General features: G+C 35.9%; 1 protein-coding gene across 5 annotated transcripts in view; it reads right to left on the reverse strand.

Annotated features, from left to right (window-relative positions):
- NEK1 (NIMA related kinase 1) overlaps window positions 1-27775 on the reverse strand; it is a 207060-nt gene that overhangs the window by 36985 nt on the left and 142300 nt on the right. For all 5 annotated transcript variants that reach the window (XM_055334525.1, XM_055334524.1, XM_055334523.1 and 2 more), the window contains 2 exons: window positions 13294-13470; window positions 9642-9762 (listed from right to left, as the gene is read on the reverse strand). In XM_055334525.1, coding sequence (XP_055190500.1) covers window positions 9642-9762; window positions 13294-13470 — 298 coding nt within the window. The remainder of the gene's footprint in view (window positions 1-9641; window positions 9763-13293; window positions 13471-27775) is intronic.

Below are 27775 nucleotides of genomic sequence, written 5' to 3' on the forward strand. Positions count from 1 at the left end.
CCCAACTGGGTAACTGATCTCTGTGTAGGGTCCCTGCAAAGGACTGAAATGCAGCAATACTCTGCCTTCCCCCAGGAGAGGTGGAGTGGGTGTGTGCAAAATTGGGTGAACACTCTCCCTGCCAGGGCCCTACAAAGTGCACAACTCAATGTTGTACCACCTTCCCCTTGGAGGATTGGAGTGGCATGCACCACAGGAGTTTGCAAAATCTGGCACACACTATGATCTATTTTCCCCCTCTACAGAGGCGCAGAAAGCCTTCAGGGAACAAAAACCACACAGAGCAAACAGCCTACCCTGACCTCAGCCCCCTGGCAAAAGGTGGTGCAACTTCACTCAGGCACAGACACCTGAGAATCAGTGCAGCAGGTACCCTCAGCCCCCAGTGGGAAGACCAGCTGGAAGAACAGGGGACTAAACAAGACCAAATCTCCAGTGCTAGGGGAAAACAGTATATAGAACTCAATGATTTTTTTCTTATGATTTATTTTTCAGTATAAAATTTTCCAATTTTCCCCCATTTCAACTAGTTTCTTACTTTATCAACTTCGTTTTTAAGTCTTTTTTTAACTTTCATTTTTTTTTACATTTACATTTTATAGATTTATTCTTCATTTTTGGCTTCCATTCACTAAATCCAATTTTATTTTTGTATACATATAAATTTGGCTTTCATTATAATTTTGGAGTTTAGTGTTTTCTAACACACAGATTAAAATACACTAAGGACTAAATGGATCACCCTGTTTTATCCACTCTGTGAAATTATATTCTCCCCATCCCTGTTTTTTCTATTTTTCTTTGTCTTTGACTTTTTCTTTTTCTTTTTTGGTTTCTGAGCTCTTCAGATTTGTCTAGTGTGTATTTTGCTTAAGTCATTGTTGATATTTTTGATAATGCTCATTTGTTCATCCATTCTTCTCTGGGCAAAATGATGAGAAGGAGGAATTCACAACAAAAGAAAGAACTAGAAGTAATACTCTCTGCTATAGATCTAAGCAGTATGGATACAAGTAAAATGTCTGAGATGGAATTCAGAGTAAGAATTATAAAGTTACTAGCTGGGCTTGAAAAAAGCATAAATGACACTAGAGAATCTCTTAGTGCAAAAATGAGATCTAATCAGGACGAAACAAAAAATGCTCTGAGAAGCAGTCTAAATCGGATGCTCTAACAGCTAGGGTAAATGAGGCAGAAGAGAGAGTAAGTGACATAAAAGACAAGTTTTTGGAAAGAATGGAAACTGAGGAAATGAGAGAAAAACAACTAATGGACTATGAGGGGAGGCTTCAAGAAATCAGCGATGCATTAAATGAAGCAATTATCTGAATTATTGGGGTGCCTGAAGGCGAAGAAAGAGAAGGAGGGCCAGATGGTATATTGGAGCAAGTCACGCTGAGAACTTCCCTAGTCTGGGGAACAGCATTCACATGTTGAAGAGGTAGAGAGGAACCCTACCAAAATCAGGAAAAATAGATCAACATCCCAACAAATTATAGTGAAGCTTGCAAATGTCAGAGACAGAAAATCCTGAAAGCAGCTTGAGACAAGAGGTTCCTCACCTAGAGAGGTAGGAACATAAAACTGACAGCAGGCCTATCCACAGAGACCTGGCAACCAGAAACGACTAGCATGAATGTTCAGGGTACTAAATGAGAAAAACATGCAGCCAAGAATACTTTACAGCAAGGCTGTCATTCAGAATAGAAGGAGAGATAAAGAGGTTCCAGGACAGACAGAAACTTAAAGAATATATGACCACCAAACCAACCCTGCAAGAACTATTAAGGGGGATCCTGTAAGCAAACAGAGAGCCCAAGAGTAACATAAACCAGAAAAAGGAGACATTGTACAGAAGCAGGGACTTTACTGTTAATAAAGTGACAATAAATTCATACCTTTCAGTTGTTACATTGAATATAAATAGGCTATATGCCCCGATCAAAAGACACAGTATCAGACTGGATAAAATAGGAAGACCCATCCATATGGTGTCTACAAGAGACTCGGTTTTAGACCCAAAGACACCCTCCAGACTGAAAATGAGGGGGCAGAAAACCATTTATCATGCCCGTAGACCTCAAAGAAGGCTGGAATAGCAATCCTCAGATTAAACAAATTATATTTTAAACTAAAGACTGCAGTAAGGGATGAAAAGGGACACTATATCATACTTAAAGGATGTACCCAACAAGAAGATCTAATAATTATAAAAAGTTATAATTTGGGAGCAGCCAATTATATAAGGCGGTTAACAACAAAATTAAAGAAATAGAGCAATAATACAATAATAGTAGGGGATTTCAACACCCCACTCACAGCTATGGACAGATATCTAAGCAGGAGATCAACAAGGAAAAAGGGTTTTCAGCGATTCACTGAACCAGGTGGACTTCACAGATATCTTCAAAACATTTCATCCTAAAGCAACAGAATACACATTCTTCTCCAGTGCACATGGACATAAACCAGAACAGATCACATCTCAATCCATACCAAAAGAATAGGATTATTCTGCATATTTTCAGACCACAATGCTTTGAAACTTGCACTCAATCGCAGGAGGAAATTTGGAAAGAACTCAAATACATGGAGGTTAAAGAGCATCTATCTTATCAAAGAATGAAGGGGTCAACCAAGAAATTAAAGAAGAATTTTTAAAATTCATGGAAATGAATGAAAATGAACAACTGTTCAAAACCTTTGGGATGCAGCAAAGGCAGTCAAAAGAGGGAAATATATAGCAATATTAGCTTTTCTCAAGAAACAAGAAAGGTCTCAAATACACAACCTAACCTTATACCTAAAGCAGCTGGATAAAGAACAGCAAATAAAGCCTAAACACAGCAGAAGGGAATTAATAAAGATTAGAGGAGAAATCAATGAGGTAGAAACCAAAAGATCAGTAGAACAGACCAATGAAACTAGGAGTTGGTTCTTTGAAAGAATTAAAAACATCAATAAATGCCTGGCCAGACTTATCAAAAAGAGAAAGGACTCAAGTAAATAAAACCATGAATAAAAGAGGAGAGATCAAACCAACACCAAAGAAATAGAAACAATTATAAGAACATATTATGATCAAGTATATGCCAACAATTTATGTAAGCTGGAAGAAATGGATGCATTCCTAGAAATGTATGAACTACCAAAATTGAAATAGGAAGAAATAGAAAACCTGAACACACCCATAAGCAGCAAGGAAATTGAAGTGGTAATCAAAAATCTCCCAATAAACAAGAGTCCAGGGCTGGATAGCTTCCCAGGGGAATTCTACCAAACATTTTAAGAGGAATTAATACCTATTCTTCTGTAGTTGTTTCAAAAAATAGAAATGGAAGGAAAACTTCCAAACTCTTTGTATGAAACCAGTATTACCGTGATCCCAAAACCAAAGACCCCACCAAAATAAAATTAAAGTCCAATATCCCTGATGAACATGGATGCCAAAATTTTCATCAAGATACTAGGCAATAGGATCCAACAGTACATTAAGAGGATTCTTTACCACGACCATGTAGGATTTATTACTGGGCTGCAAGGGTTGTTCAACATCTGCAAATCAACCTATGTGATACACTACACATTAGTCAAAGAAAGGACAAGAGCCATATGATCCTCTCAAAAGATGCAGAAAAAGCATTTGACAAACTACACCATCTTTCTTGATTAAAATTCTTCATAGCATTGGAATAGAGAGAACATACCTCCATATCAGAAAAGCCATATACAAAAATCCCATAGTGAATATCATTCTCAATGGGGAAAATGGAGAGCTCTTCTCCAAAGGTCAGAAACATGGCAGGGATGTCCACTCTCACCACTGTTGTTCAACACAGTACTAGAAGTCCTAGCTTCATCAATCAGACAATGAAAAAAAGAAATAAAAGGCATCCAAATTGGTAAAGAAGAAGTCAAAAACTCTTACTCTTTGCAGGTGAGATGATGCTCAATTGGGAAACTGAAAAGACCTGACCCCAAAATTGCTAGACCCCATGCAGGAATTCAGCAAAGTGGCAGGATATAAAATCAATGCATAGAAATCAGTTGCATTTCTACACTCTAACAATGAGACAGAAGAAAGAGAAATTAATGAGTCAATCCCATTTACAATTACACCTCGAACCATGATTCCTAGAAATAGACATAGCCAAAGAGGTAAAGGAGTTGTACTATGAAAAGTATAGTACACTCACGAAAGAAACTGAGGAAGACATAAAAGAAATGGAAAAACATTCCATGCTCACAGATTGGAAGAACAAAAATTGTTAACATGTCTATGGTACCTAGAGCAATCTATACATTCAATGCGAACCCTATCAAAATACCAACATTTTTCACAGAGCTGGAACCAACAATTCTAAAATTTGTATGGAACCAGAAAAGACCTCAAATAGCCAAAAGAATGTTGAAAAAGAAAAGCAAAGCTGGTACATCATAATTCCAGACTTCAAGCTACTTTACAAAGCTGTGATCATTAAGACAGTATGGTACTGGCACAAAAACAGACACAAAGATCAATGGAACAGAACAGAGAACCCAGGAATGGAGCCTCAACTCTATGGTCAACTAACCTTCGACAAAGCAGGAGAGAATATCCAACAGAAAAAGGACAGTCTCTTTAATAAATGGTGTTGGGAAAATTGTACAACATACAGAAAAATGAAACTGGACCATTCTCTTACAGCATACACAAAAATAGACAAAATGGATGAAAGACCTAAATGTGAGACAAGAATCCATCAAAATCTAGAGAAGAACACAGGCAGAAACCTTTTTGACCTCAGCTACATCAAATTCTTACTAGATGCATCTCTAGAGGGAAGAAAAAGGCAAAAATGAACTATTAGGATTTCATCAGGATAAAAAGCTGTTGCACAGCAAAGGAAACAGTCAACAAAACCAAAAGACAACCTACAGAATGGCAGAAGACATTTGCAGATGACATACTGCTAAAGGGCTAGTATGAGGTCTATAAAGAACTTAATCAAACTTAACACTCAAACAACAAAGAATCCAGTCAAGAAATGGGCAGAAGACATGAACAGACATTTCTCCAAAGAACACATACAAATGGCCAACAGACACATGAAAAAATGGTCAACATCACTGGGCATCAGGGAAACACAAATAAAGACCACAATGAGATAAATAATGTCTTCACACCAGTCAGGATGGTTAAAATTCACAACACAAGCAACAAGCATTGGTGACAATGCAGAGGAAGGGGAGCCCTCCTACACTGTTGCTGGGAATGCAAGCTAGAACAGCCACTCTGGCTAAGAGTATAAAGGTTCCTCAAAGAGTTGAAAGTAGAGCTACCCTACGACGCGGCAATTGCACTACTGGGTTATTTACCCCAACGATACAAATGCAGTGATCAAAAGGAGCACCTGCACCAGTGGATGAATGGATAAAGAAGATGTGGTGTGTATGTACGTGTGTGTGTATGTATGTGTGTGTGTGTGTGTGTGTGTGTATAATGGAATATTATTCAGCCATTCAAAAAATGAAAACTTGCCATTTGTAATGACATGGAAAGAACTAGAGGATATTACGCTAAGTGAAATAAGTAAATCAGAGAAAGAAAAATTATACGATCTCTCTCATGTGGAATTTAAGAAACACAACAGAGGATCATAAGAGAAGAGAGGAAAAAAATAAAACAAGATGAAATCCGAAAGGAAGACAAATCATAAGAGACTCAATCATAGCAAACAAACTGAAGGTTGCTGGAGGGGGAGTGAGGTGGGGGTAGGGGGTAACTGGGTGATAGACTTTAAGAAGGGTTCACGATGTAATGAGTACTGGGTGTTATATAAGACTGATGAATCACTGACCTCTACCTTTGAAACCAATAATACATTACAGGTTAATTATTTGCATTTAAATAAAAAAATAAAGTAAAAAAATAAAATTAAAAGTATAAAACAAAACATAATGTAACATTTTTTGGTTCCTCAGAAAGTTAAACATAGAATTACTATATGCTGCAGCAATTCTACTCCTAGTTATACACTCAAATGAATATGGATGTGCAAACTAAAGCTGGTACACAATAATTCACAGAAGCACTATTTACAACAGCTATAAGGTACAAGCCATCCTAGAAATGACCCATCATCATCTGCTGAATGCCCATGAATTGTTAACAGTTTGGTGTACATCTTACCATATTTCTCCTTGAATTTTACATAAAAATAAAGTGTTATTTTAATATTGGAAATCCTTTTTTATTCAATATCATTTTATTTATCATTTGATATTTAGGTTATATTTCCATATTAATACATGAAACTACCTTTCATTCTTTTTTTACAAAGATTTTATTTATTCATGAGAAACACAGAGAGAGAGATTGAGAGAGAGAGAGAGAGGAAGAGAGAGAGAGGGGGGCAGAGACACAGGAGGAGGGAGAAGCAGGGTCCATGCAAGGAGCCTGAAGTGGGACTCAATCCCGGGACCCCAGGATCATGTCCTGGGCTGAAGGCAGGCACTAAACCACTGAGCACCCAGGAATCCCCTACCTTTTATTCTTTAAAGTACTATATACTATCCACAATGTAGTATACAGAAACTTCATTTTTAGTAATGTTCTAATAATGTCCTGATTTACTCTTTCAAATTATTTTTTATGATGCTCCTACAATAAACATTCTTGCATATGCATTCTCTTTGTGCCCATGTGTGAGTATTCTTCGAGTACATACCAAAATATAAAAGATGCATTATTATAGCATTTGCACATTTTAATCTAACAAAGTTGGCAAACAGATCTCCAAATTGGTCTCCCAATTCCTATGTGTGCTGGCAATGTATCAACATATCTAATTCCTAATCTCTCACCAAGGAAGTGCAGATGACTCTTGCAAGTATTATTACAAAAATCCTAAAATATATAAGTACCTTAAAATAATACGTCATGACCAAGAAGAGTTTACTTAAGGTATGCAAGATGGTTTATATTAGGTAATCTATTAATATAATTAATTATACAGTTGACCCTTGAACAATGTGGGGGGATAGGGTGCTGGCTGAGTCCCCCATGCAGTCAAAAATGTGCCTGTAAATTTTGACTACCCCAAAACTTAACTAATAATAGATTACTGTTGACTAGAGCTTTACTGGTAACAGTTGATATACACATAATTTGCATATTATATGTATTACATGCTATATTCTTAAAATACCTAAATTTGTTTTTTCAGTATTCCAAGCTACACAGTTTACTTGCAAGTTTGTTCAGGTTGCCATAATATCCAAAAAATTTTTCCAATATATTCATTTAAAAAAAAATCCATGTATAAGAAGACCCATGTAGCTCAAAACTGTGTTGTTCAAAGGTTAACTGTACCAGGTAAATAAAGGAAAACATTCATATGAACAACAGTTCCATAGAGGCTGAAAGTCATTTGATAAAATTCATTCCTGACTTTTTAAAAAATTGGTAAAATATTAATACCTATCTCGGTTAAAAAGTACAGATAGTCATGCCTAATGAGGGTTAACAACAATCATTTTCACTAAAGTCAAGAACAACACAAAGATACACCCTATTTCCAATATCTGATATTATATAAAAGATACTAACCAAGGCAATTATAGACAAAAAACTGTTAAAAAAACTGGAAAGACATAAAATCATCACTGTTTTCATAAGATATGATTGTTTATCTGAAAAAAGCAAAAGATTCAACTGAAAATTTATCATGAACAATAGCATATATCCATAAGATAGTGGGGTACAAATTTAATATAAAGAAATCTACAGCTTTCATATATACAACCTACTAGTTACAGGATCTCACAGAAGAGCAGGGACCAAACACCAAACCACCAAACTATATCTAGGAATAAGCTTACTAATAAAAGTGTAAAACCTAAATGACGGAAACTATAAAAATACTCAAAACTTATTCGAATGAAAGGCCCATCATATTCCTCTTGGATAGAAAAAACACAACATATTGATTTTCTGTATGTTAATTTATGAATTTACCACCCCAAAAAAATACCAATTGATATTTTTCCTGGGGGGAAGGTAGGCAAAATTTAGTAAATTCTAAATTCAAAGGAAATATTACACAAGCAAGAATAGCCAAGAAAAGAACAATGAAATAAAGAAAATTTAGTACATATTAAAAGTGGCATTTTTAATCTGTGCAGGAAAGATAAACCTTTTAATAAATGCAACTGGACAACTGGGTAGCCATCTGAAGAAAAACAAAATCTATACCCCAGGATAAATTCCAAATAGATCAAAGTTTCAAATGTAAAAAGTGCCCATGTTGAAAGTACTAGAAAAAAGATTGAAAAATTCTTTGAGAATCTTGGAAAGAACAAAGTATCTCTGAATGATGAATAAAATCCAGGTAAACATGACAATTAAAACAAAAACAAAAACAAAAACTTCTGCATGGCAAAAAGTAAAACATAAATGGCCTTGCAACCCACATAATAACCATAGCAGATATCTCTAATATTTAAAAAGTTGTTACTAATTTATAAAGGCCAACAACTAAATTTTTAAAATGAGTCAAAGATATATACTGAGAACTCACTGAAAAGGAAATACAATGAAACAAACATTTGAAAGATATGCTCACTTTACCAATAACGAAATGGATAATCTAAGATTCAAACCAAGATACTATTTTTTAACCTATGAGATTGGCAAAAATAAAAAACTTTAGTATGATAATAAGTTTGGCAAGGCTGGGGGAAATGGGAAGTTTCCTATATTCTTCCTGAGAATGTAAATTAATATAAACCCTGGGAAGAAAAATAACTGAATTATAAATGCAATTGACCCAGGAATTGTACTTCAATGTATCTATCCTACAGATATACATATACACATGCAAAATGACCTTATATAAAAGATTAATAATTGCTACTTCATTTGAAATATTGATTAATGTACAATATAAGTTACTGTAAGAGACTTACTGACTTGTATTATCCATACAATGGAATACTAAGTAGCTTAGTGCTCGCTTAGGCAGCACATATACTAAAATTGGAATACTAAGTAGCGGGATCCCTGGGTGGCGCAGCGGTTTAGGGCCTGCCTTTGGCCCAGGGCATGATCCTGGAGACTCAGGATTGAATCCCACGTCGGGCTCCCGGTGCATGGAGCCTGCTTCTCCCTCTGCCTATGTCTCTGCCTCTCTCTCTCATTCTGTGTGACTATCATAAATAAATAAAAATTAAAAAAAAAAAAAGGAATACTAAGTAGCCATAAAATAAGAAAAAAAGATGAAGTTCTCTATGGATTAATATGAAAAAATTCCTAGGTTACTGACTAGAAATAAAAAAGGTAAAAATACTGTATATGTTATACTAATAACTTTATTTAAAAGGGAGGGATACTATACATTGTTGCTTTGTATAAATTAAAAATATCTGGAAGGGGGAGACAATGGGAATCTGCTGGATGGGGACAGAACTGGGAAAGAGACTTTCTACTCTATATCTTTATATACTTGATTTCTGAACCACATGAAAGTTATATCTCTCCAAAAATTAAATTGTTTTATAAGTTGTTATAATGCAGTATTAGGTTATTAAAGTATTTTTTTAAAAAAGTATTACAAAAAGGGATCCAGGTTTTGAAATTTAAGAAAAACAAAGTAACATACTCAGTTTCCTTTGTTTCTTTTGTCTCACTAATCCACACATCAATTATTGTGCATGGCAAGCTACCATCTTTGTTTGCTCCACCTGGCTCTTGGAGAACTTCTGTTTCTAAGTCATCAGCTTCTGAAAAGCAAAAACAATAAACATGTCTCAAAGCAAAATCCACGTATAGATATTTGAATAAATGTTCTATAAATTATCATTACCTAGTTTTAGGCTAACATTATAACAAAATATTAAATATTTTATCTGTAGATCTTTAATCTTGTTAACATTCTGGTTGATATTTTCTGAAAAATACCAATGAGAAGAGTTTGTTTTCATATGCTGACTTCTCTTTTTTCTCTCCAATTTAGATTGGAGAGATCTTTATTTTTTTATTATTTGAGAGAGTGCCTTTAAGTATGGGGGGGGGGTCTTAAGACTCCCCACTGAGCAGGGACTTGATCTCAAGTTTGCCAGATTATGACCTGAGCCACAACCGAGAGAGTCAGTTGCTTAACCAATTGCATCACCCAGGCGACCCTTAATGCTCTTAAGCCACCATCACCACTTTTTTTTTTTTTTTTGGTATCCATATAATCTTTCATTCTCTGTTCTTAAAGTTTCCAATTAGCCCGTCCTATTTAGATAGTTGATATTTACCAGTCTTTAAAGTTTTTATCCTTTATTCAAATGATTTTTTTTTGTTTACTTGTACGATGTAAGCATTTGGGGAAAAAAAAACTTTTAGTTATTTTTTAGTAACTGTTCATTAGCACCTTAAGGTATGCCAATATGACTTATTTTACAAACTAGATTTGTGAGTAAATTACCCTCAAAGTCTAAAATATCCATTGTCTGGCTCTTTTTAAGAAATGTTTGCTGACTTGTACTAGGCTGTATAGCCTCTACTATATGCCTAACAGAGTTCTTTTTTTTTTTTTAAGATTTTATTTATTTATTTTTGATAGATACAGGGAGAGAGAGAGAGAGGCAGAGACAGAGGCAGAGCAAGAAGCAGGCTCCATGTAGGAAGCCTGATGTGGGACTCAATCCTCGGATCACACCCTGAGCCAAAGGCAGATGCTCAACTGCTGAGCCTCCCAGGTGTCCCAGAGTTCTTTTTTTTTTTTTTCTTTTTTTCTTTTTTAAGGCATAAGGTACCTAATAACTATAATTCTAATACATAAGACTAAGTTACCATGGTGACTTAAAGATGGTCATACATATAGCAAGGTCTCTGACATTCCTCTCATCTAGAGATGGCCTCTACTTCTCCCTTCTCCTGAATTCGGGCTGGCATTGTGATTGTCCTAATTAACTGAGCACAATACTTACGCCAAGTCCAGCCCTCATCCTCATGAAAATTGGCAGCTTCTACACTGGACTCTGGAAGCCTAAGCCACTTTGAAAGTTTATTCTGGAAAGATCACATACCAAGTTCCTAAGACTAAAACAAGGAAAGGGAACCAGCTCAACAGGCCCTGCTGAAACTCCTGCATGGGAATGACATCATCTCACCCCTTCCAGCATAACCCAGCTGACAGGTGAATACCAGAGTGGTACTGATGACACATGGAAGAGACTTTCCCAATTCCTAACCCACTAAAACGTGACATAAAATAAGTTATTTTAAGTCACTGGGTTTTGGGAATATTTGTTTTGAAGCAACAGAAAACTTAAACAGAATTTCCTATCTGAAAATAGGGTGCTAACATAACCAAAGTTTAAAACATGTGTACTGGTTTTGGGACTTGGCAGCAGGCAGAAGTTACAAGTGCTTCAAGGAGACTGTTGATGAGAGACTGGTCAGTGAAAAAAAGTTTCTGGAGGCTAGAGAAAAGGAGATTCTTGTTTATGTAGTGGCAGAAAATACAGTGCCTGGAATAACAAGAATGACAGAAAACATACCTAAGAGAGTCAATGATCTAGCTACGGTGCTATCTAAGCAGAATGTTAAAAGTTCCAGCTAACTTCTAAAGAAGCCTCTGAAAAAGTTCAAGAAGAGAGAGTTTAGTTGAAGAAAGAACTGTTTAGTTTATGAGGACAGTTTATAAGAGAAAGTCCAAGTTAATTCCTTCCAGGCAACAAGAACTTCTTAAGGGAAAACATGGCCTTAGGGCAGACTTTACTGGTCAAAAATGATGTCAAGTGTATGGACATAAGACTTTCTGTTATGGCACAGAAAGATTTAAACACGTGCCTCCCAGACTCTCTTTATCTCCCAGATTCTCCTCTTGTCTAAAAGGATTTCTAAGAATCTCAAGAGGACTGGCAACTGAAGGAAGAGATGGACCAAAGGAGAAGGAAGGAGAATGGTTAAATGTAGTGAATGTTAATAACATTCATACAAAAACACAACTAAGAAACTTGCAGAAACACCACCAGCTTGGATTGAAAAGGAAAGAAAGATACAGTTTAGAGAAGCCCTTGAGGGTGCCAACTTTTGGTGCAAAGGAAGCAAGCTGACATTGCTATGCCTGGCTGGCTTTCAGAATTTCTATGGACCTATGATCATATGTATCCCCCATTTTCCTTGTCTTTGAAAAGGAGTCTTCATTTCTCTTTCACTGTTGTTTGTTAGATATATAGAAGGCAAGTAACTTATCTTTTTCATTTACAGGTCTTGAGATTGAGAGTAACTGTACTCAAAGAACTGTACCCAAGAAAATTCATCTCTACATAGGCCTGACTTGGATAACAGCTTTAGGCTCTCAGCCCTTATTAAATAATAAGATGAGACTTTGGGGTGCCTGGGTGGCTCAGTCAGTTAAGCATCTGATTCTTTACTTTGACTCAGATCATGGTCTCAAGGTTGCAAGATCAATCCCTAAGTCTGGCTCTATGCTGAGTATGGAGCCTGCTTAGGAGTCTCTTTCCCTCTTCCTCTGCCCTGACCCTTGCCCATGTGAGGCACTCTCTCTCTAAAACAAAATGAAGTTTTAAGATGGGGTGAGCACATTTACATGTGGGAGAAAAATGTAAATAATTTTTGGTCAATGCCAAACCATGGCAGATTACCAACTGCTGCAAATTCTTTAACACTCTTAACTTGGGAGAGGTAGGCTCTGTTTTATCTCCTTTGAACCTGTAACTGCTTTGACCAATGAAGTATGGCAGAAGTGATACAATGTCAGTTGAGACTAGCTTTTAAAAGTATAAGTAGCTTTTGCCTAGGATCTGTGAGCCCTGGGCCACCATATAAGACATCAAACTGCCTTGCTAGAAAGAGTGTATGGAAAGGTGTGGAGACTACATGAAGAGGAAGAGGGGCCCAGCTGAACACAGCCTATCTGCAAAGACACCAGTGAAGCCATCTTGAATTCATCAGACCAGGCTTCCAGCTGAATACCACCAAGTGATTCCACAGACAAAAAGGACATGAATTATAAAAATACATTAGTCAAGCCTTGACTTAATTCCTGACACATAGAATCATGAGATAGAATAAAAATAGTGTCATTTTAACACTAAGTTTTAGGGCGATTTATTATGGGGCATTAAAAAAATCCAGACCAGTTATTGAACAGAGAAAAACAATGAACCTAATTTGAGATGAATTACACAAACATATACACATATTTTGGTGATCTGTTTATAAAGGCCTGTTTATACAGAAGAAATTAAAGTATTATCAAATTAAATAGAGCTCATTTTGAGCCATTAAAATACCATCCACATTTCCTTCTGGTTTCAATGATATCTGTGGAGATGCCTCTCTAAACTCTGGACTGTTCGTTTCAACAGAAGAATCAACAGCAGCTGATGAATTCATTTCAGGTGAGATATATTTTTCTTTTTCTTCTCCAGTAATTAAAGATTTATACTTCTCCTTTTCAGGAGAAATCTCTGAAATAACAAAAAAGGGAAAGATCATGCTACATTCTCAAAATAACTTCAATTTTACCTGTAACAGCATTTATAGCAAAATTCAAAAATTGCATTTTTACAACAGGTAATTACTGAATAAGTTCTGTTATGTATTAAAAACTGAGGGATCCCTGGGTGGCGCAGCGGTTTGGCGCCTGCCTTTGGCCCAGGGCGCGATCCTGGAGACCCGGGATTGAATCCCACGTCAGGCTCCCGGCGCATGGAGCCTGCTTCTCCCTCTGCCTGTGTCTCTGCCTCTCTCTCTCTCTGTGACTATCATAAAATTAAAAAAAAATAAAATAAAAAAATAAAAATTGATTAATGATTAAGGTATATGATACATAAATTTCAATTTAATCATACATAATTATTTTTAGGATGATTAGCATATGGTTTACTTTCTTTTCCCTTTTGTTAAAACTAACACTTATGTGTCACAATGTTGTATTTAAGTCATTATTTTTATTCATTTCTCGTAATTGCTCATTAACTTCTAATTGCTCAGAAACCCCCATACTTTTTTGGTTAAGATTTTATTATTTATTCATGAGAGACACACAGAGAGGCAGAGACATGTAGAAGGAGAAGCAGGCTCCTCAGGGAGCCTGATGTGGGTCTCAATCCCTGAACCCAGGGATCACACCCTGAGCTGCAGGAGACGCTCAACTGCTGAGCCACCAAGGCATCCCCCTTCATACTTTATTTAAAAAAAGATTTACGTATTTATTGTAGAGTCAGGGGAGGGGCAGAGGGAGAGGGAGGAGGAGAATTTCAAGCAGACTCCCCACCGAGTGAGGAGCCTGATCCCACAGCCCTGAGATCATGACCTGAGCTGGAATTAAGAGCTGGACACAACTACCTGAGCCACCCAGGCACCCCTAAATTTCCCATACTTTTAACTGATGCCAGGAGAGAATGCATTTACCTCAGAATAACTTATTGCAGTTATCTGTAAAATATCCAGATTATTCATTCCCTAAATATGTCACTTTCTAACTCACAGTCAGAATATCTCCCCAACATTAATTCTATCTTAACTAATTTAATCACCAGATCTCCATTAATAATCCTTCCAAATCTCTGGGCTTCTCATTTCCTCTCCAATGATTTTTATCTTCACCCTACCTCATTACTCCACTGATCATATCTTAGAGAGCTTGTCAACTACAGCTCCTTAAAATTTCTTTATTTTTTTTTTAAGATTTTGTTTATTTATTTGAGAGAAAGCATGAGCAGGGGGAGGGGCAGAGGGAAGGGATGAAGGGACGGAGAAGCAGGCTCCTCACAGAGCAGGGAGCCCCACATGGGGCTCAATCCCAGGATTCTTGGATCATGACCTGAGCAGAAGACAGATGTTTACCTGACTGAGCTACCTAGGCACCCCATCCTCAACATTTTCAATGTTCAATATTCTACCTTTTAATGTCTAACATCTTATTTTCTACTTATTTCCCTCTACTATCCTAACTTTAAAAATGTTACCCAACCATTACCTATAATGCCCTGATCCTATCATGTTTTCTCTCTACCATCATCCTCATTAAAATCCATCTAAAGTCCATCATTAAAAGTCACTTTCTCACATACATTTTTAACTTATCTACCCACATGAAGAAATCTCTTATTTCTGCTTATGAATCCAATTTTCTGTGTATTATGTCTGCATACACATGGCTGAAATGGTTGGGGCAAAACAGGTTGCTTACTGGTCTCAATTTCCAATTGTTATTACTAAAGCTAAGTGAGTGCTTTGTATTGCTTGCAGTCCTATCATAACATTCAGGAACTGCATCTAGTTCAGTTAACTTCCTTAGGGAAGCAAGTTATGTACAGGTATTTTTTAGCTCTATTACCTCTTCTTAGTCAAATCAAGAACAAAACTACAGTGTTGCTCATGTGTTGCATATCTTCCCTACACCAACCCTCATCAACAAATTATGGCAGAGGTCACATCTGTGTTTTTGCTCATTCAGCCTACCATTCTGCTCTAAAATCATGTCTATTAAAAATCAGGAATAAGGATGGCACTTAATACCATATTAAAGATTGCTTTAAATTGTCTAATGAATACAGTAAGAAGAAAAAGAAAAAATCAGAATAATATTGGACAAAAAACACCAGTTCTTACCTCTGATGATATAACCTGCACGTTTGGAAGATCTAAGATCTCAAGGGAAGAAACTTTTTCTTTTTTAAGATTTTATTTATTTATTCATGAGAGACAGAGAGAGAGAGAGGCAGAGAACAGGCAGAGGAAGAAGTAGGCTCCATGCAGTGAGTCCAATGCAGGACTTGATCCTAGGACCCCAGGATCACAACCTGAGCCAAAGGCAGATGCTCAACCACTGAGCCATCCAGGCGTCCCAGAAGAAACTTAATACATTAAAAAAAAAAATACTTTGGTGAGGTGTCTGCATATAAAATTTTACACAGATACACAGAAATAAAGAATAGCTTATTTTAACTAGAAATAACAGCTGAAAGGGAAATAGGAAAAATGTCATCAAATAAAGCCAAAAATACACACATTGTGTAAGAATCAATTTACCAGTTTTCCAAGATGATCCAAGTTATGTCTGGTCCCAGGAATTCAGCTAGTTATAAATCATTATGAACACCTGTGAACTCAACCAGAGATCCAACAAGAGAATTACTGCAACTCAACAAATAGAAGTGACCACTTACTGCAAGGTAGGAGGTATGGAGAAGTGAATCTGAGGGGATGTATCGGAAGATAAACCATAGGGGGAAGGAGCCTCGGTCAGTCGGCTATGGAAAAGGGATATAGCAGCATAGCAGAAAATCAGAACTTGTAGACTGTTCCTATGAGGGGGGGTCCCTGCCTGAAAGGTGCTTGCTCAGGTGGAGAGGATGGGCAGACTCCTAGAAGGGACACTGTGGTCTCAGAACCCCCAGGGTCACAGAAAGAAAAGGGGTGCCTGAACATGGCAGAGTTCTCAGGCATCAGAGAGGGAAATTGGCTGCAATCAGCAAGTCTAGGAGTGAGTTTTCAGATGGGGGTTGCCATAAACCACGAACTGTGGCACCACTGGGTCACCGCTCTCCAAGTAGGAGCCCAGCAAGCTGCAGAAGTACAGCAAGAGCGTCCTCCCTCCCCTGCGAGGAGCAGTGTGGCTGTGTGCTGCAGGAGTCTGCAAGGTTTGGAGACTCAAAGCAGAGTTGTGTGCCTGAGACAGAAATGCTCAGTCACAGGCTAGGTGAGCAGATTGGAACCAGGGAGACAGGAGTGAGTGTTTTTCTGAGGGCGCACTGAGTAGTTGGGTGGGGCAGCTTTTGGCCCTAGGGCTGGAGATTGGGAGGCCATCATTTTCATTCTCACTGTTTTAAGAGGCCTGGAAAGCCTTCAGGAACAAAAACCACATAGAGTAATCCAGAGTGGATTACTTAGCCTGGCTCCCTGGCAAGGGCAGTACAATTTCACCCGGGGCAAAAACACCTGAGAATCAGCGCATCATGCTCCTCCCCCAGAAGATCAGCAAGAATATCCAGCTACGACCAAGTTTACCAATCACACAGACTGCAAAACTCTAGTGGTAGGGGAAAATAATATACGGAATTCATAGTTTTCTCATGATTCCTTAGTTTTTCAATTTTAATTTTTTCCCCTTTCAACCAATTTCTTATTTTATCAACTCTTTTTTGTAGTCTTTTATAGGGCAGCCCAGGTGGCTCAGAGGGTTAGCGCCGCCTTCAGCCCAGGGCTTGATCCTGGAGACCTGGGATGTAGTCCCACATCAGGCTCCCTGCATGGAGCCTGCTTCTCCCTCTGCCTCTGCCTCTGTCTCTGCCTCTCTCTCTCTCTGTCTCTCTCATGAATAAATGAATAAAATCTTTAAAAAAAAAAGTATTTTTAAATTTTTTTTTAAGGATTTTAGTTATTCATGACAGACACAGAGAGAGAGAGGCAGAGACAGAGGCAGAGGCAGAGGGAGAAGCAGGCTCCATGCAGGAAGCCCGATGTAGAACTCAATCCTGGGACCACAGGATTGTACCCAGAGCCAAAGGCAGATGCCCAACCACTGAGATACCCAGGTGTCCCAAGTCTTTTTTAATTTTCATTTTTACAGATACAGTCTATCTTTTCAATATATTTAATTTCATTTTTGCACATATATATGTTTTTCTTTCTTTACAGTTTTGGGGTGCAGTTTCAGAATTCTAACAAACAGACCAAAATACACAGGATCCAGTGTACTGCTGTGTTTTATTCACCTGATTGTATTCTCTCTTTTTTTTTTCTTCTGTTTTTGAAACTCTGATTTGTTTGGTGTATATTTATTTTTATCTTTTTATTTTATTTTTATTTATTTTTATTATTTTTATTTATTTTTTAATAATAAATTTATTTTTTATTGGTGTTCAATTTGCCAACATACTGAATAACACCCAGTGCTCATCCCGTCAAGTGCCCCCCTCAGTGCCCGCCACCCAGTCACCCCCACCCCCCACCCTGTTTGGTGTATATTTCTCTGGAGTTGTTGCCATTTTAGTATTTTGTTCCCTCATTCATCTATTCTTTGCACAAAATGACAAGATGGAAAAAACTCACCTCAAAAAAGAGAACAAGAGGCAATACTGACTGTGAGGGACCTAATCATTATGGCTATACAATATTGGAACTAGAGTTCAGAATAATGATTATAAAGATATTAGCTGGGCTTGAAAAAAGCACAGAAGACACTAGAGAATTCCTTTTTGGAGAAATAAAATAACTAAAATCTAATCAGATTGAAATAAAAAAGGCTGTTAATGAAAGGCAGTAAAAAATGGAGGCTCAAAATGCTAGGATAAATGACGTGAAGAGAGAATTAGTGATAGAGAAAACAAAATGATGGAGAATAAAGAAGCTGAGAAAAACAGATAAACAACTACTGGATCATGAGGGGAGAATTACAGAGATAAGTGATACCATAAAGTGAAGCAACGTTAGAAAAATTTGGAGCCCAGAAAAAGAGGAAAAAGAGAGAGGAGCAGAAGGTATACTGGAGCAAATTATAGTATACAATTTACCTAATCTAGGGAAGGAAACAGGCATTTAAGTCCAGGAGGCACAGAGAACCCCCCTCAATAATCAATAAAAATAGGTCAACATCTTAACATATAACAGTGAAATCTGCAAATCTCAGAGACCAAGAGAAAAATCCTAAAAGCATCTGGGGACAAGAGGTCTGTAACCCACAAGAGTAGAAACCTTAGATTGGCATCAGACCTATCCAAAGAGACCTGAGAGGCCAGAAGGGGCTAGCATGATATACATAGGGTGCTAAATGATAAAAATATACAGCCAAGAATACTTCATCCATTAAGGCTGCCATTCAAAGTAGAAGGAGAGATAAAAAGCTTCTAGGACAAACAAATGAAAAGAATTTGAGATCATTAAACTAGCCATGCAAGAAATACTAAATGGGATCCTTTAAGTGAAGAGACACACCAAAAGTAACACAGACCAAAAAAGAACATAGACAATATACAGAAATGGTGACTGTACAGGTAATATAACGACATTATATTCTTTCAATACTTACTCTGAATGTAAATGGTCTAAATGTCCCAATCAAAAGACACAGTATCAGATTAGATTAAAAAAAAAAAAAGGCAAGACCCATCCATATGGTGTCTACAAGAGACTCGGTTTTAGACCCAAAGACACCCTCCAGAATGAAAATGAGGGGGTAGAGAACCATTTATCATGCCTATGGATCTCAAAAGAAAAAAAAAGAAAGCTGGAATAGTAATCTTCAGATCAGACAAATTATATTTTAAACTATAAAGAAAAGGACTGGGATCCCTGGGTGGCGCAGCGGTTTAGTGCCTGCCTTTGGCCCAGGGCGTGATCCTGGAGACCCAGGATCGATTCCCACGTCGGGCCCCTGGTGCATGGAGCCTGCTTCTCCCTCTGCCTATGTCTCTGCCTCTCTCTCTCTCTCTCTCTCTGTGACTATCATAAATAAATAAAAATTAAAATAAAAAGAAAAGAAAAGGACTAAATAAATTGGACTATAATAGAACTAACAACTTCTGTTCTTCAAAAAAACACGTGTGTGTGTGCATGCACCATTCAGTGAAAGGACAAGCCACTAAAAGACAAGATAAATTTACAACACACAGAATTAACAAAGGGCTTGCAGCTAGAATATGCAAAGAACTTCTAGAAACTAAAGGAAAACAGTAACAATGAAAGAATGGGCAAGACACTTGAATGTGCACCTCTAAAAAGAGCATATACATCATGGCAAGGAATTTTTGAGTAAGACACCAAAAGCACAAGAAACAAAAATCAAAACTAAAAATGTGGAACTATATCAAACCAAACTGTTTCTGCACAGCAAAGGAAACAATCAGCAACATGAAAAGGCAATTTATGTAATGAGAGAAAACATTTGCAAACCATATACCTGGTAAGGGGCTAGTATTCAAAATATATAAAGAACTTTCTACTCCTAAAACTTGATAGCAAAAAAAGGAAACTAATTTTCTACAATTAAGGATACCAATTAAAAATGGACAAAGAGACTGAAAAGACATTTCTCAAAATAAGACATACAAATGGTCAACAGGTATTTGAAAAGGTGCTCAATATCACTAATCATCAGTGAAATGCAAATCAAAATCACAATGAGATATAATTTACTCCTGTTAATACAAGTGTTATAAAAAAGTTAAGAGATAACAAATTCTGATAAAAACGTGTGGAAAAAAGGAACCCTTGTATATCGTTAAGTGGAACTGGAAATTGGTCCTGCCATTATGGAAAACAGTATAGAGGTTCCTCAAAAAATTAAAAATAGAACTACCATAGAAGCAACTCTTCTTCTGGGTTTATATCCAAAGGAAACGAAATTAGTATCTTAAAGAGATACCTGCACTCTCATGTTCACTACAGCATTATTCATAGTAGCCAAGACATGAAAACAACCTGTCAGTATATGAATAAGTAAAGACAATGTGGCACATACACTGGAATACTATCCAGCCTTAAGATATATGGAAATCCTACCATTTGTGATGGTGTGGATGAACCTGGAGGACATTATCCCCTGGCTAAGTAAAATAAGCCAGGCACAAAAAGACAAACATTGTATGTATCATATTTATGTGGAATCTAAAAAAGTTGAACTCACAGAAACAGAGTAGAATGGTGGTTGCCAGGGGCTGGGTGTAGGAGAAATAAGATATTGGTAAAGAGCATAAACAAACCTTCAGTTATAACACAAGTAAGTTCTCAGATCTACAGCATGGTTAACTACACTTAATAATGTATGGTTTGTATAAATTTGCTAAAAGAGCGTATCTTAAGTGTTCTCACCACACATACACACAAACACACAATGTTAACTATCTGAGCTGATGGGATAGGTTAACTGGTGTGATTGTGGTAATCATCACACAAGGTATACTTACATAAAACCACCATGTTGTATACCTTAAATATATATAATTTTTTATTTGTCAATCATACTTCAATTTAGCTGGAAAAAAAGTAAAAGTTATCTGAATATTTACTTTTGAATACAACCTCTTCAGTTCACATGGCTACATCCAGCTGCAAAAGGAAGCTGGGAAATGTAGTTTCTGCATAAACAGTCATGTGCCCACCCAAACCCATGGTGGGCATGGGGAGAGTCTACTACTAAAAAGGAGGAAGAGAAAATTAGATACTGCAGAATAGTAGCAATTTTCACCACATATGGTTTCTATCTCTTTCTCTTAAACATGTACGCCACGCACACACACAAAATGTGGGATTATATCAAGAAAAACAAAGCAGTAAGAAATCTAACAACGGACAAGTTAAGGGAAAGGCCAGGATGACTACTTTATAGCAGTCCAAAGGAAAAACTTGTCTGATTTGGAAGTCAGAGGGATTCCAAAGAAATGCTTCCAAGATTATACCAATATAATACCTAATGTATTTGGATGCCCTGAGAAGAACTAAACATATCTAGGGAAAAGTATGGCAACAAACTAGAAATAAGTATGTGAAAAACAAAGCAAAAAATAATTGTTCACTAAAGGGATAATGAAATACTGTGCAAAAAAAAGTCATGGTACAACATATCTGAACTTTGATAAGAACATTCACGGTAATAACAATCTCAATACTGTATGTTGATTTAACCAAAATTCTAACCATATTTCGAGGGTGTAAGAATGGTATGTGTAGATGCATATGTTGAGATCAAGAAGGAAAAAATGGGTGAGAGACAGCTAAATCCTTATCTTCCAAAATAAGAAGTCCAATGTAATTGCCTAAAACTGGGGGGGGGGGGTGTTGATAAATCAAGAAGTAATAGTAAAAGTATCTGCTTATAATTATGTGGAGAAATAAAAAAAAGAGTTAAAAGGGCTGAAAGTGAGTGACTCTGGGAAGCAGAATATAAGACAAGGAGTAAGTTCTAGGGACTGTTTTTTTTTTGGTAGAAACAAAAACAAAAAAATTTCTGAGCTACTTGGCCTTTTAAATTATGTACACAGATAACTTTTATAATAACTAAAATTTAAAATTAAAAAACAAATTTATGTTATTAATTAAAACATAACTTCTGGGTAGTAGTATTATGGGTAATTTCAATTTCCTAAAGTATGGTTTTTGGTATTTTGACAATACACAACAGTAAAAATATAATATTATAGTCAAGAAAAAAAAACAGTTAAAATGTAACAGAGCAACTTTTGTTCCTGGCCATGATAATGTAACTCATATTGGATTAATCTCCCACTAAAAATAAGTAGAAATTATGGACAAAAAATACAACAAAAAAACCTATATGAAAATCATTGGTAGGTTAATTGATGCAGGCAAAGACTAATGGACCACAACTGAGAGAAGGTAAATAAGTGAGATGAACTCAACTTCATCCCAGCTTTTTGCTGAAGGCATTTTCTAAATATCAGCACAGGCTACAAGCAGAAAGTAACAGTTTTACCAGGCTCAGAAGTCAGAGGCTACTAAAGTGACTCAGACTTGAATGACAAAATCATGGAAATGAGCCACCAATAAGCAACTTTTAAATCCATGCAAAAGTCCTCTAACAAAGATAAAACAACAATTAAAAAATCCCGTCTATTTTTGGCTAACTCCCAAACTATGCATGCATACAGCAACACTCCAAGAAAAATCAGCAGGTAATAGCAGCTAGGAGAACAATGCTGAAGAAAGATTTGAGTAGTTGGGTGGTATCTGTGAGACAGATTAGAGGTCAAGCCCCACAGATGTAAAGGAAACTTGATAAACATCATAACTTTTAGTTGAGATCTCAGAAAGATCAAGGTGTAGAAATAAGGATTACCTGTTGAAATAAGTTAAAAAATACCACAACAATCAAACAGACCATTTACAAAAATCTAATATAAACCTCAACAGTGTCAAGGTAATCTGCTGGCATTATTTATTTTTAAGAAGAAAATCTAATCTTTGAAGAAAGGTAACATTATCCAGAGGCTATTAAGTTTTTCAACCACAATGTCTGGCATCCAATCAAATACTGTTAAATACAAGTACAAAAATTATAACCTATATCCTGGTTTTGCACAGCCTACAAGCTAAAAATGGATTTAACATTTTTAAAGTGCTATAGAAAAAACATTTTTTAAATATTTTATTCATTGATTTTAGAGAGAGCGAGCACACGTGTGCATGAGTGAGCAGGGGAAGGATCAGAGGCAGAGGGAATGAGAAGCTAAAGCAGACTCCACACTGAGTGTGGAATGCAAAGCAGGGCTTGATCCCACGACCACGAAATCATGACCAGAGCTGAAACCAGGAGTCAGACACTTAACTGACTGAGCTACCCAGGCACCCCTGCAGAAAAATTTTAAAAGAAGAATATGGTTCATATGGGCTCATCAAGCCTAGAATAGCTATAATCTCACAATTTATAGAAATTTATAACTTCTGTCATAAAGCATATTTTATAAAAAAAAAACAAAAAAAGACTGAAAACCAATAAAAATGGAGACAACAGAAACAGAATGAAGAATAAAAGAAACATATATAGATAACTCAGATATTAAATTTATCAAGTTTAAAATAACTTTTAAAATAACTTTGCAATATATTCAAGAAAAAAAAAAAGAGATGGGCCAAAGGGATAAACCTATGGGCATTTTCAAGAGAGAAATGGCACAAAATCTATAAAATAATATTAAATGGACATTCTAGCACTGAAAAAATGTGTTATCAAGGCACTGGGTGGCTAAGCGTCTGCCTTCAGCTCAGGTCATAATCTCCGGGTTCTGGGATCAAGCCCCACATTAGGCTCCCTGCTCCACGGGGTCTGCTTCTCTTTCCCTCTGTCTGCCTGCTACTCCAACTGCTTGTGCTCTATCAAATAATTTGAAAAGAAAAATCTTAAAAAAAAAGAAAAAGGCAGTATCTGATATTATGAACTCACTGGATTCATTTAGACAGCAGAAGGTTAGAGACTATAGAAGACAGAGTGAAATGACAGATCATCAGAAATGTCAGCATACCTTGTTTTACTACATTTTGCAAATAATTGCATGTTTTACAAATGGAAGGTCGATGGCAACCCTGCATTAAGCAGATCTACTGTTGCCACTTTTCCAATAGCATTTGCTCACTTTGTGTCTCTGTTGCATTTGGTAATAGCAATATTTCAAACTTTTTCATTATTATTATATTTGCTATGGTGCATTGTGATCAGTGATGATGACTCGTGAAAGCTCAGATGATGGTTAGTATTTTTTAGCAATAAAGTATTTTTAAATTAGGTACATACATTGCTTTTTTTTAAGACAGATGCTATTACACACTTAACAGACTATAGTATAGTGCAAACATAACTTCTATATGCACCAGGAAACCGAAACATTCATTTGACTTGCTTTACTGTGACATTTGCTTTACTATACTGGTCTGGAACTGAACCCACAATATCTGAGGTATGCCTGTATTCATACTGAAGAAAATATAAATAAAACAGAATAGAGCATAACAAAAATGACAAATTCAAAAGGTCTAAGTGTAACCAGAGTCCAAAAAGAAAAAGAGAAATAACTGGGCAGAAATAATGTAGAAAGATCTAATGAATGTAATCTTCCCCAAATTGAAAAAACCATTATCAACCTCTAGGTTTAAGAAGCTGAAAAAAAAAAAAACCCAGGTTAAAGACAAAGAAAACTATAGCTATGAATATCATGGTAAAAATGTTGAAAATCAAAGAAATACTATTAAAAAAGCTTGAAGAAAAACATATTGCTTTCAAAGGAACAAAATTAAGACACATAAATGACATATAATTATGGATGTCATGAGAAAAATGTAAGGACACCTTTAAGTACAAAGAACAATATGAAATAAAAACAACACCCCCCCTTTAAAAACTTTATCTACTTAGTGTTTAGTATACACTAAAAATATTCCTTAAAGCTAGAGGTGAAATAAAGATTTTTTCAGACAAACAAAAGCTGAGAGAATTAATACAGGGCAGATCTGCACTACAGGAAATACTAAAGGCAATTTAAAGGAAAAAGATATCAAATGGAAGTATGTAATCTCAGGAAGGAATATACAATATTATAAAGAGTAAAATGTGGATAAGTGTAAAGTGAATATTGATTGTTTAGCATAATAATGCCTTATGAATTAAATAAAATATGTGATAGTTAAGTATTTAATGACAATAAGCAAAAGGGTTAAAAGATATAGCATAATATTGTTAAAAGGCTCATACATGCTTCGAGAAGCATTATAAATATTAAAAAGGTAGATCTAAATGAGCATTATGGTAGAATTAAGGATACAATTTGTAATCTCTAGAATCACAACAAAAGAGTTAATAAAAAAATGTTTAATTAAAACCAAATGGAAGAACAAAATAAAACACTTGATTAGTCCAAAGAGAGGAATAAAAAAATGAAATACGAGAATAGAGAAACAAAGTACAGATGGGACAGATAAAAAAAACATAGCAACGCTGTACACAGATGAAAGAGCAAACCATTCATGATAATGAAATCATTCATTATGCATGAATAAATTAAACACTTAGATGAAAAGACAAAGATGGTCAGGTTGGATTTGAGATAAGAGTCACATTTAAATATATATAAAGAGTCAGAGAAATTAAGAGGATAAAGGATATAACAAGCAAATATTAACCAAAACTTGCTGTAGTTATATAACATGGGATAAAGTAGACTTTGAAAGAAGTAATATTGCTAAAAATAAAATTATTTATTATGTCATAATAATAAAAATGGTCAATAGGGAGATGTATAAAAAGGTCAATGTAACCACCTAAGCAATATAACGCAACAATCTAAACAATCACCACAACAATTTAAATTGTTATGCACTAAACAACTTAGCTCAAGTAGCAAAATTCTACAGACTTAAATGGGAAAAATGACACATATACACTTGGAGATTTTAACACTCTTCTCTCAGTAACTAATACAACAACCAGATGGAAAACAATCAGTAAAACTATAATATATTGATTAAACAATTTGACAAGAACATACATACATACATACAACTACACCCAATAACTTTTCAAGTACATATGAAACATTGAATAAAACAGACCATAAGTTGGGCAATAAAACAAGTCTCAAAACTTTCAAGATGAAAATCACGCACAGTATGACGTTCTGTGACCACAATTAAATGAAACTAGAAAGCAATAACAAAAAGACAACTAGAAAGACTCCAAAATATTAACAAATTAAATGCAAAGTATTTGCAAATAATCTAAACATCCAAAAGATATTACAACATAAATGGAACCCATTTTTTTCATTTTTTCTGAATCCTTGCACAAAACATAAAAAAAGTCAGGAAAGCAGAACTCTATACCCATGAATAGCATATAAACCAAATTTAGGTGATGAGGTATCCTCACAAACCCCCAATTACACGTGAAAGGGACCAAAGCCCTAACAGCCTTCAAAAACTCATGTAGTAAAACCATCTGTACAAAAGAGGGAAACAGAAGGGTACCTGATAGACCCTAGATCAAACGAATCCCCAAAATAGCCAGCGAATATTCATAAACAAGCATGATGGGTCAATTTAATAAAAGCAGCTGAAATGCGAATAGTTTTTATACATTTAATTTGCAAGTAAATTGAAGGAATCAATGGAGAAGGAAAGGGTTGAGGAAGTCTGGGTCCTGAAAATTCTCAAAACCAACCAATTGAAGCTCCCTTTTAGAACAAAGCCTCACACTCAGGAGAAATTGCTGGAAGGAGGATCCAAATTGATCTGTGCAGGGATAATAGAAACAAAAGAAAGAGAAAAGTATAGGACAGAAGCAGAGACAGAAGAGCTCAGAAACTACAAGGCTATAATTTTTAAAAACTTCATGAAAATAACAGAAAAGGAAGCTCTAAGCTATGAACTTTAGAAAAGCTATTTTGACATGCTCTACCCTCCTTAAATCTTAGGAAAACTAATTTCATGTAAAAATAAGTAACAGAGGGTCACTGTTGAATTCTGTCCAAGTTTTAAGAACAAAACAGAGTAAAGAAGTAGAGTAATGTCCCCAAAGGCTGGTGTTTCCTAACTTTGGCCCTACTGGGTCAGATAAGTATTTGTTTTGGAGAGCACTTATTATAGTATGCATGGTGGAGGATTTACCAGCTTCTTTGGCCTCTACCTACTAGATACCTATAATACCCTGTGCCCAGTAGATAACCAAAAATGTTTCCCAAAAATACCAACTGTCCTGTGTGAGCAGAATCAGCCTCAGTTATGAATCACTGCCATAGATAATTAAAACCTACAAAAAACCTAAAATTATAAACTATTTAAACATTTATTAGTAAAATTAAGAACATGGTAGAGGACATTAGAGAATATAAAATACAATGAGAAAATACTCATAAATGATGCAGTTGAGTTAAAGACTAGAAAATAAAAAGAAAAAATCTTATAAATATTCTAGAATAAACACAAGAGCCTCTACACAAAACACACAATGTCTTAAGATCTATAAAAGGTAAACAGAAGAAAATAATTTTAATTTAAAAAAGTGAAAAAAAGGATTTAAAAGAAAGTGACAGATACTAAAGAAAGATGAAAAATATCAAAAATACAAATAGAAGTTCTTGAAATAGACTTAAGTAACAGAAAACCAGAAAAACTGTAATTCAACAATACTTTCCTAAAATTGGGGGGGGGGGGGAGAAGACTTTACCGTAATCCATGCTGTCACACAAAATGATATTAAAAAAATTGTAGCCTTCTCTACTTCAAGTCATTGGAAACCACATATTAAAAAGACACACCATGAGA

The sequence above is a fragment of the Nyctereutes procyonoides genome, unplaced genomic scaffold (assembly GCF_905146905.1).
Source record: "Nyctereutes procyonoides isolate TBG_1078 unplaced genomic scaffold, NYPRO_anot_genome, whole genome shotgun sequence".
In the NCBI taxonomy this organism is placed as follows: Eukaryota; Metazoa; Chordata; class Mammalia; order Carnivora; family Canidae; genus Nyctereutes; species Nyctereutes procyonoides.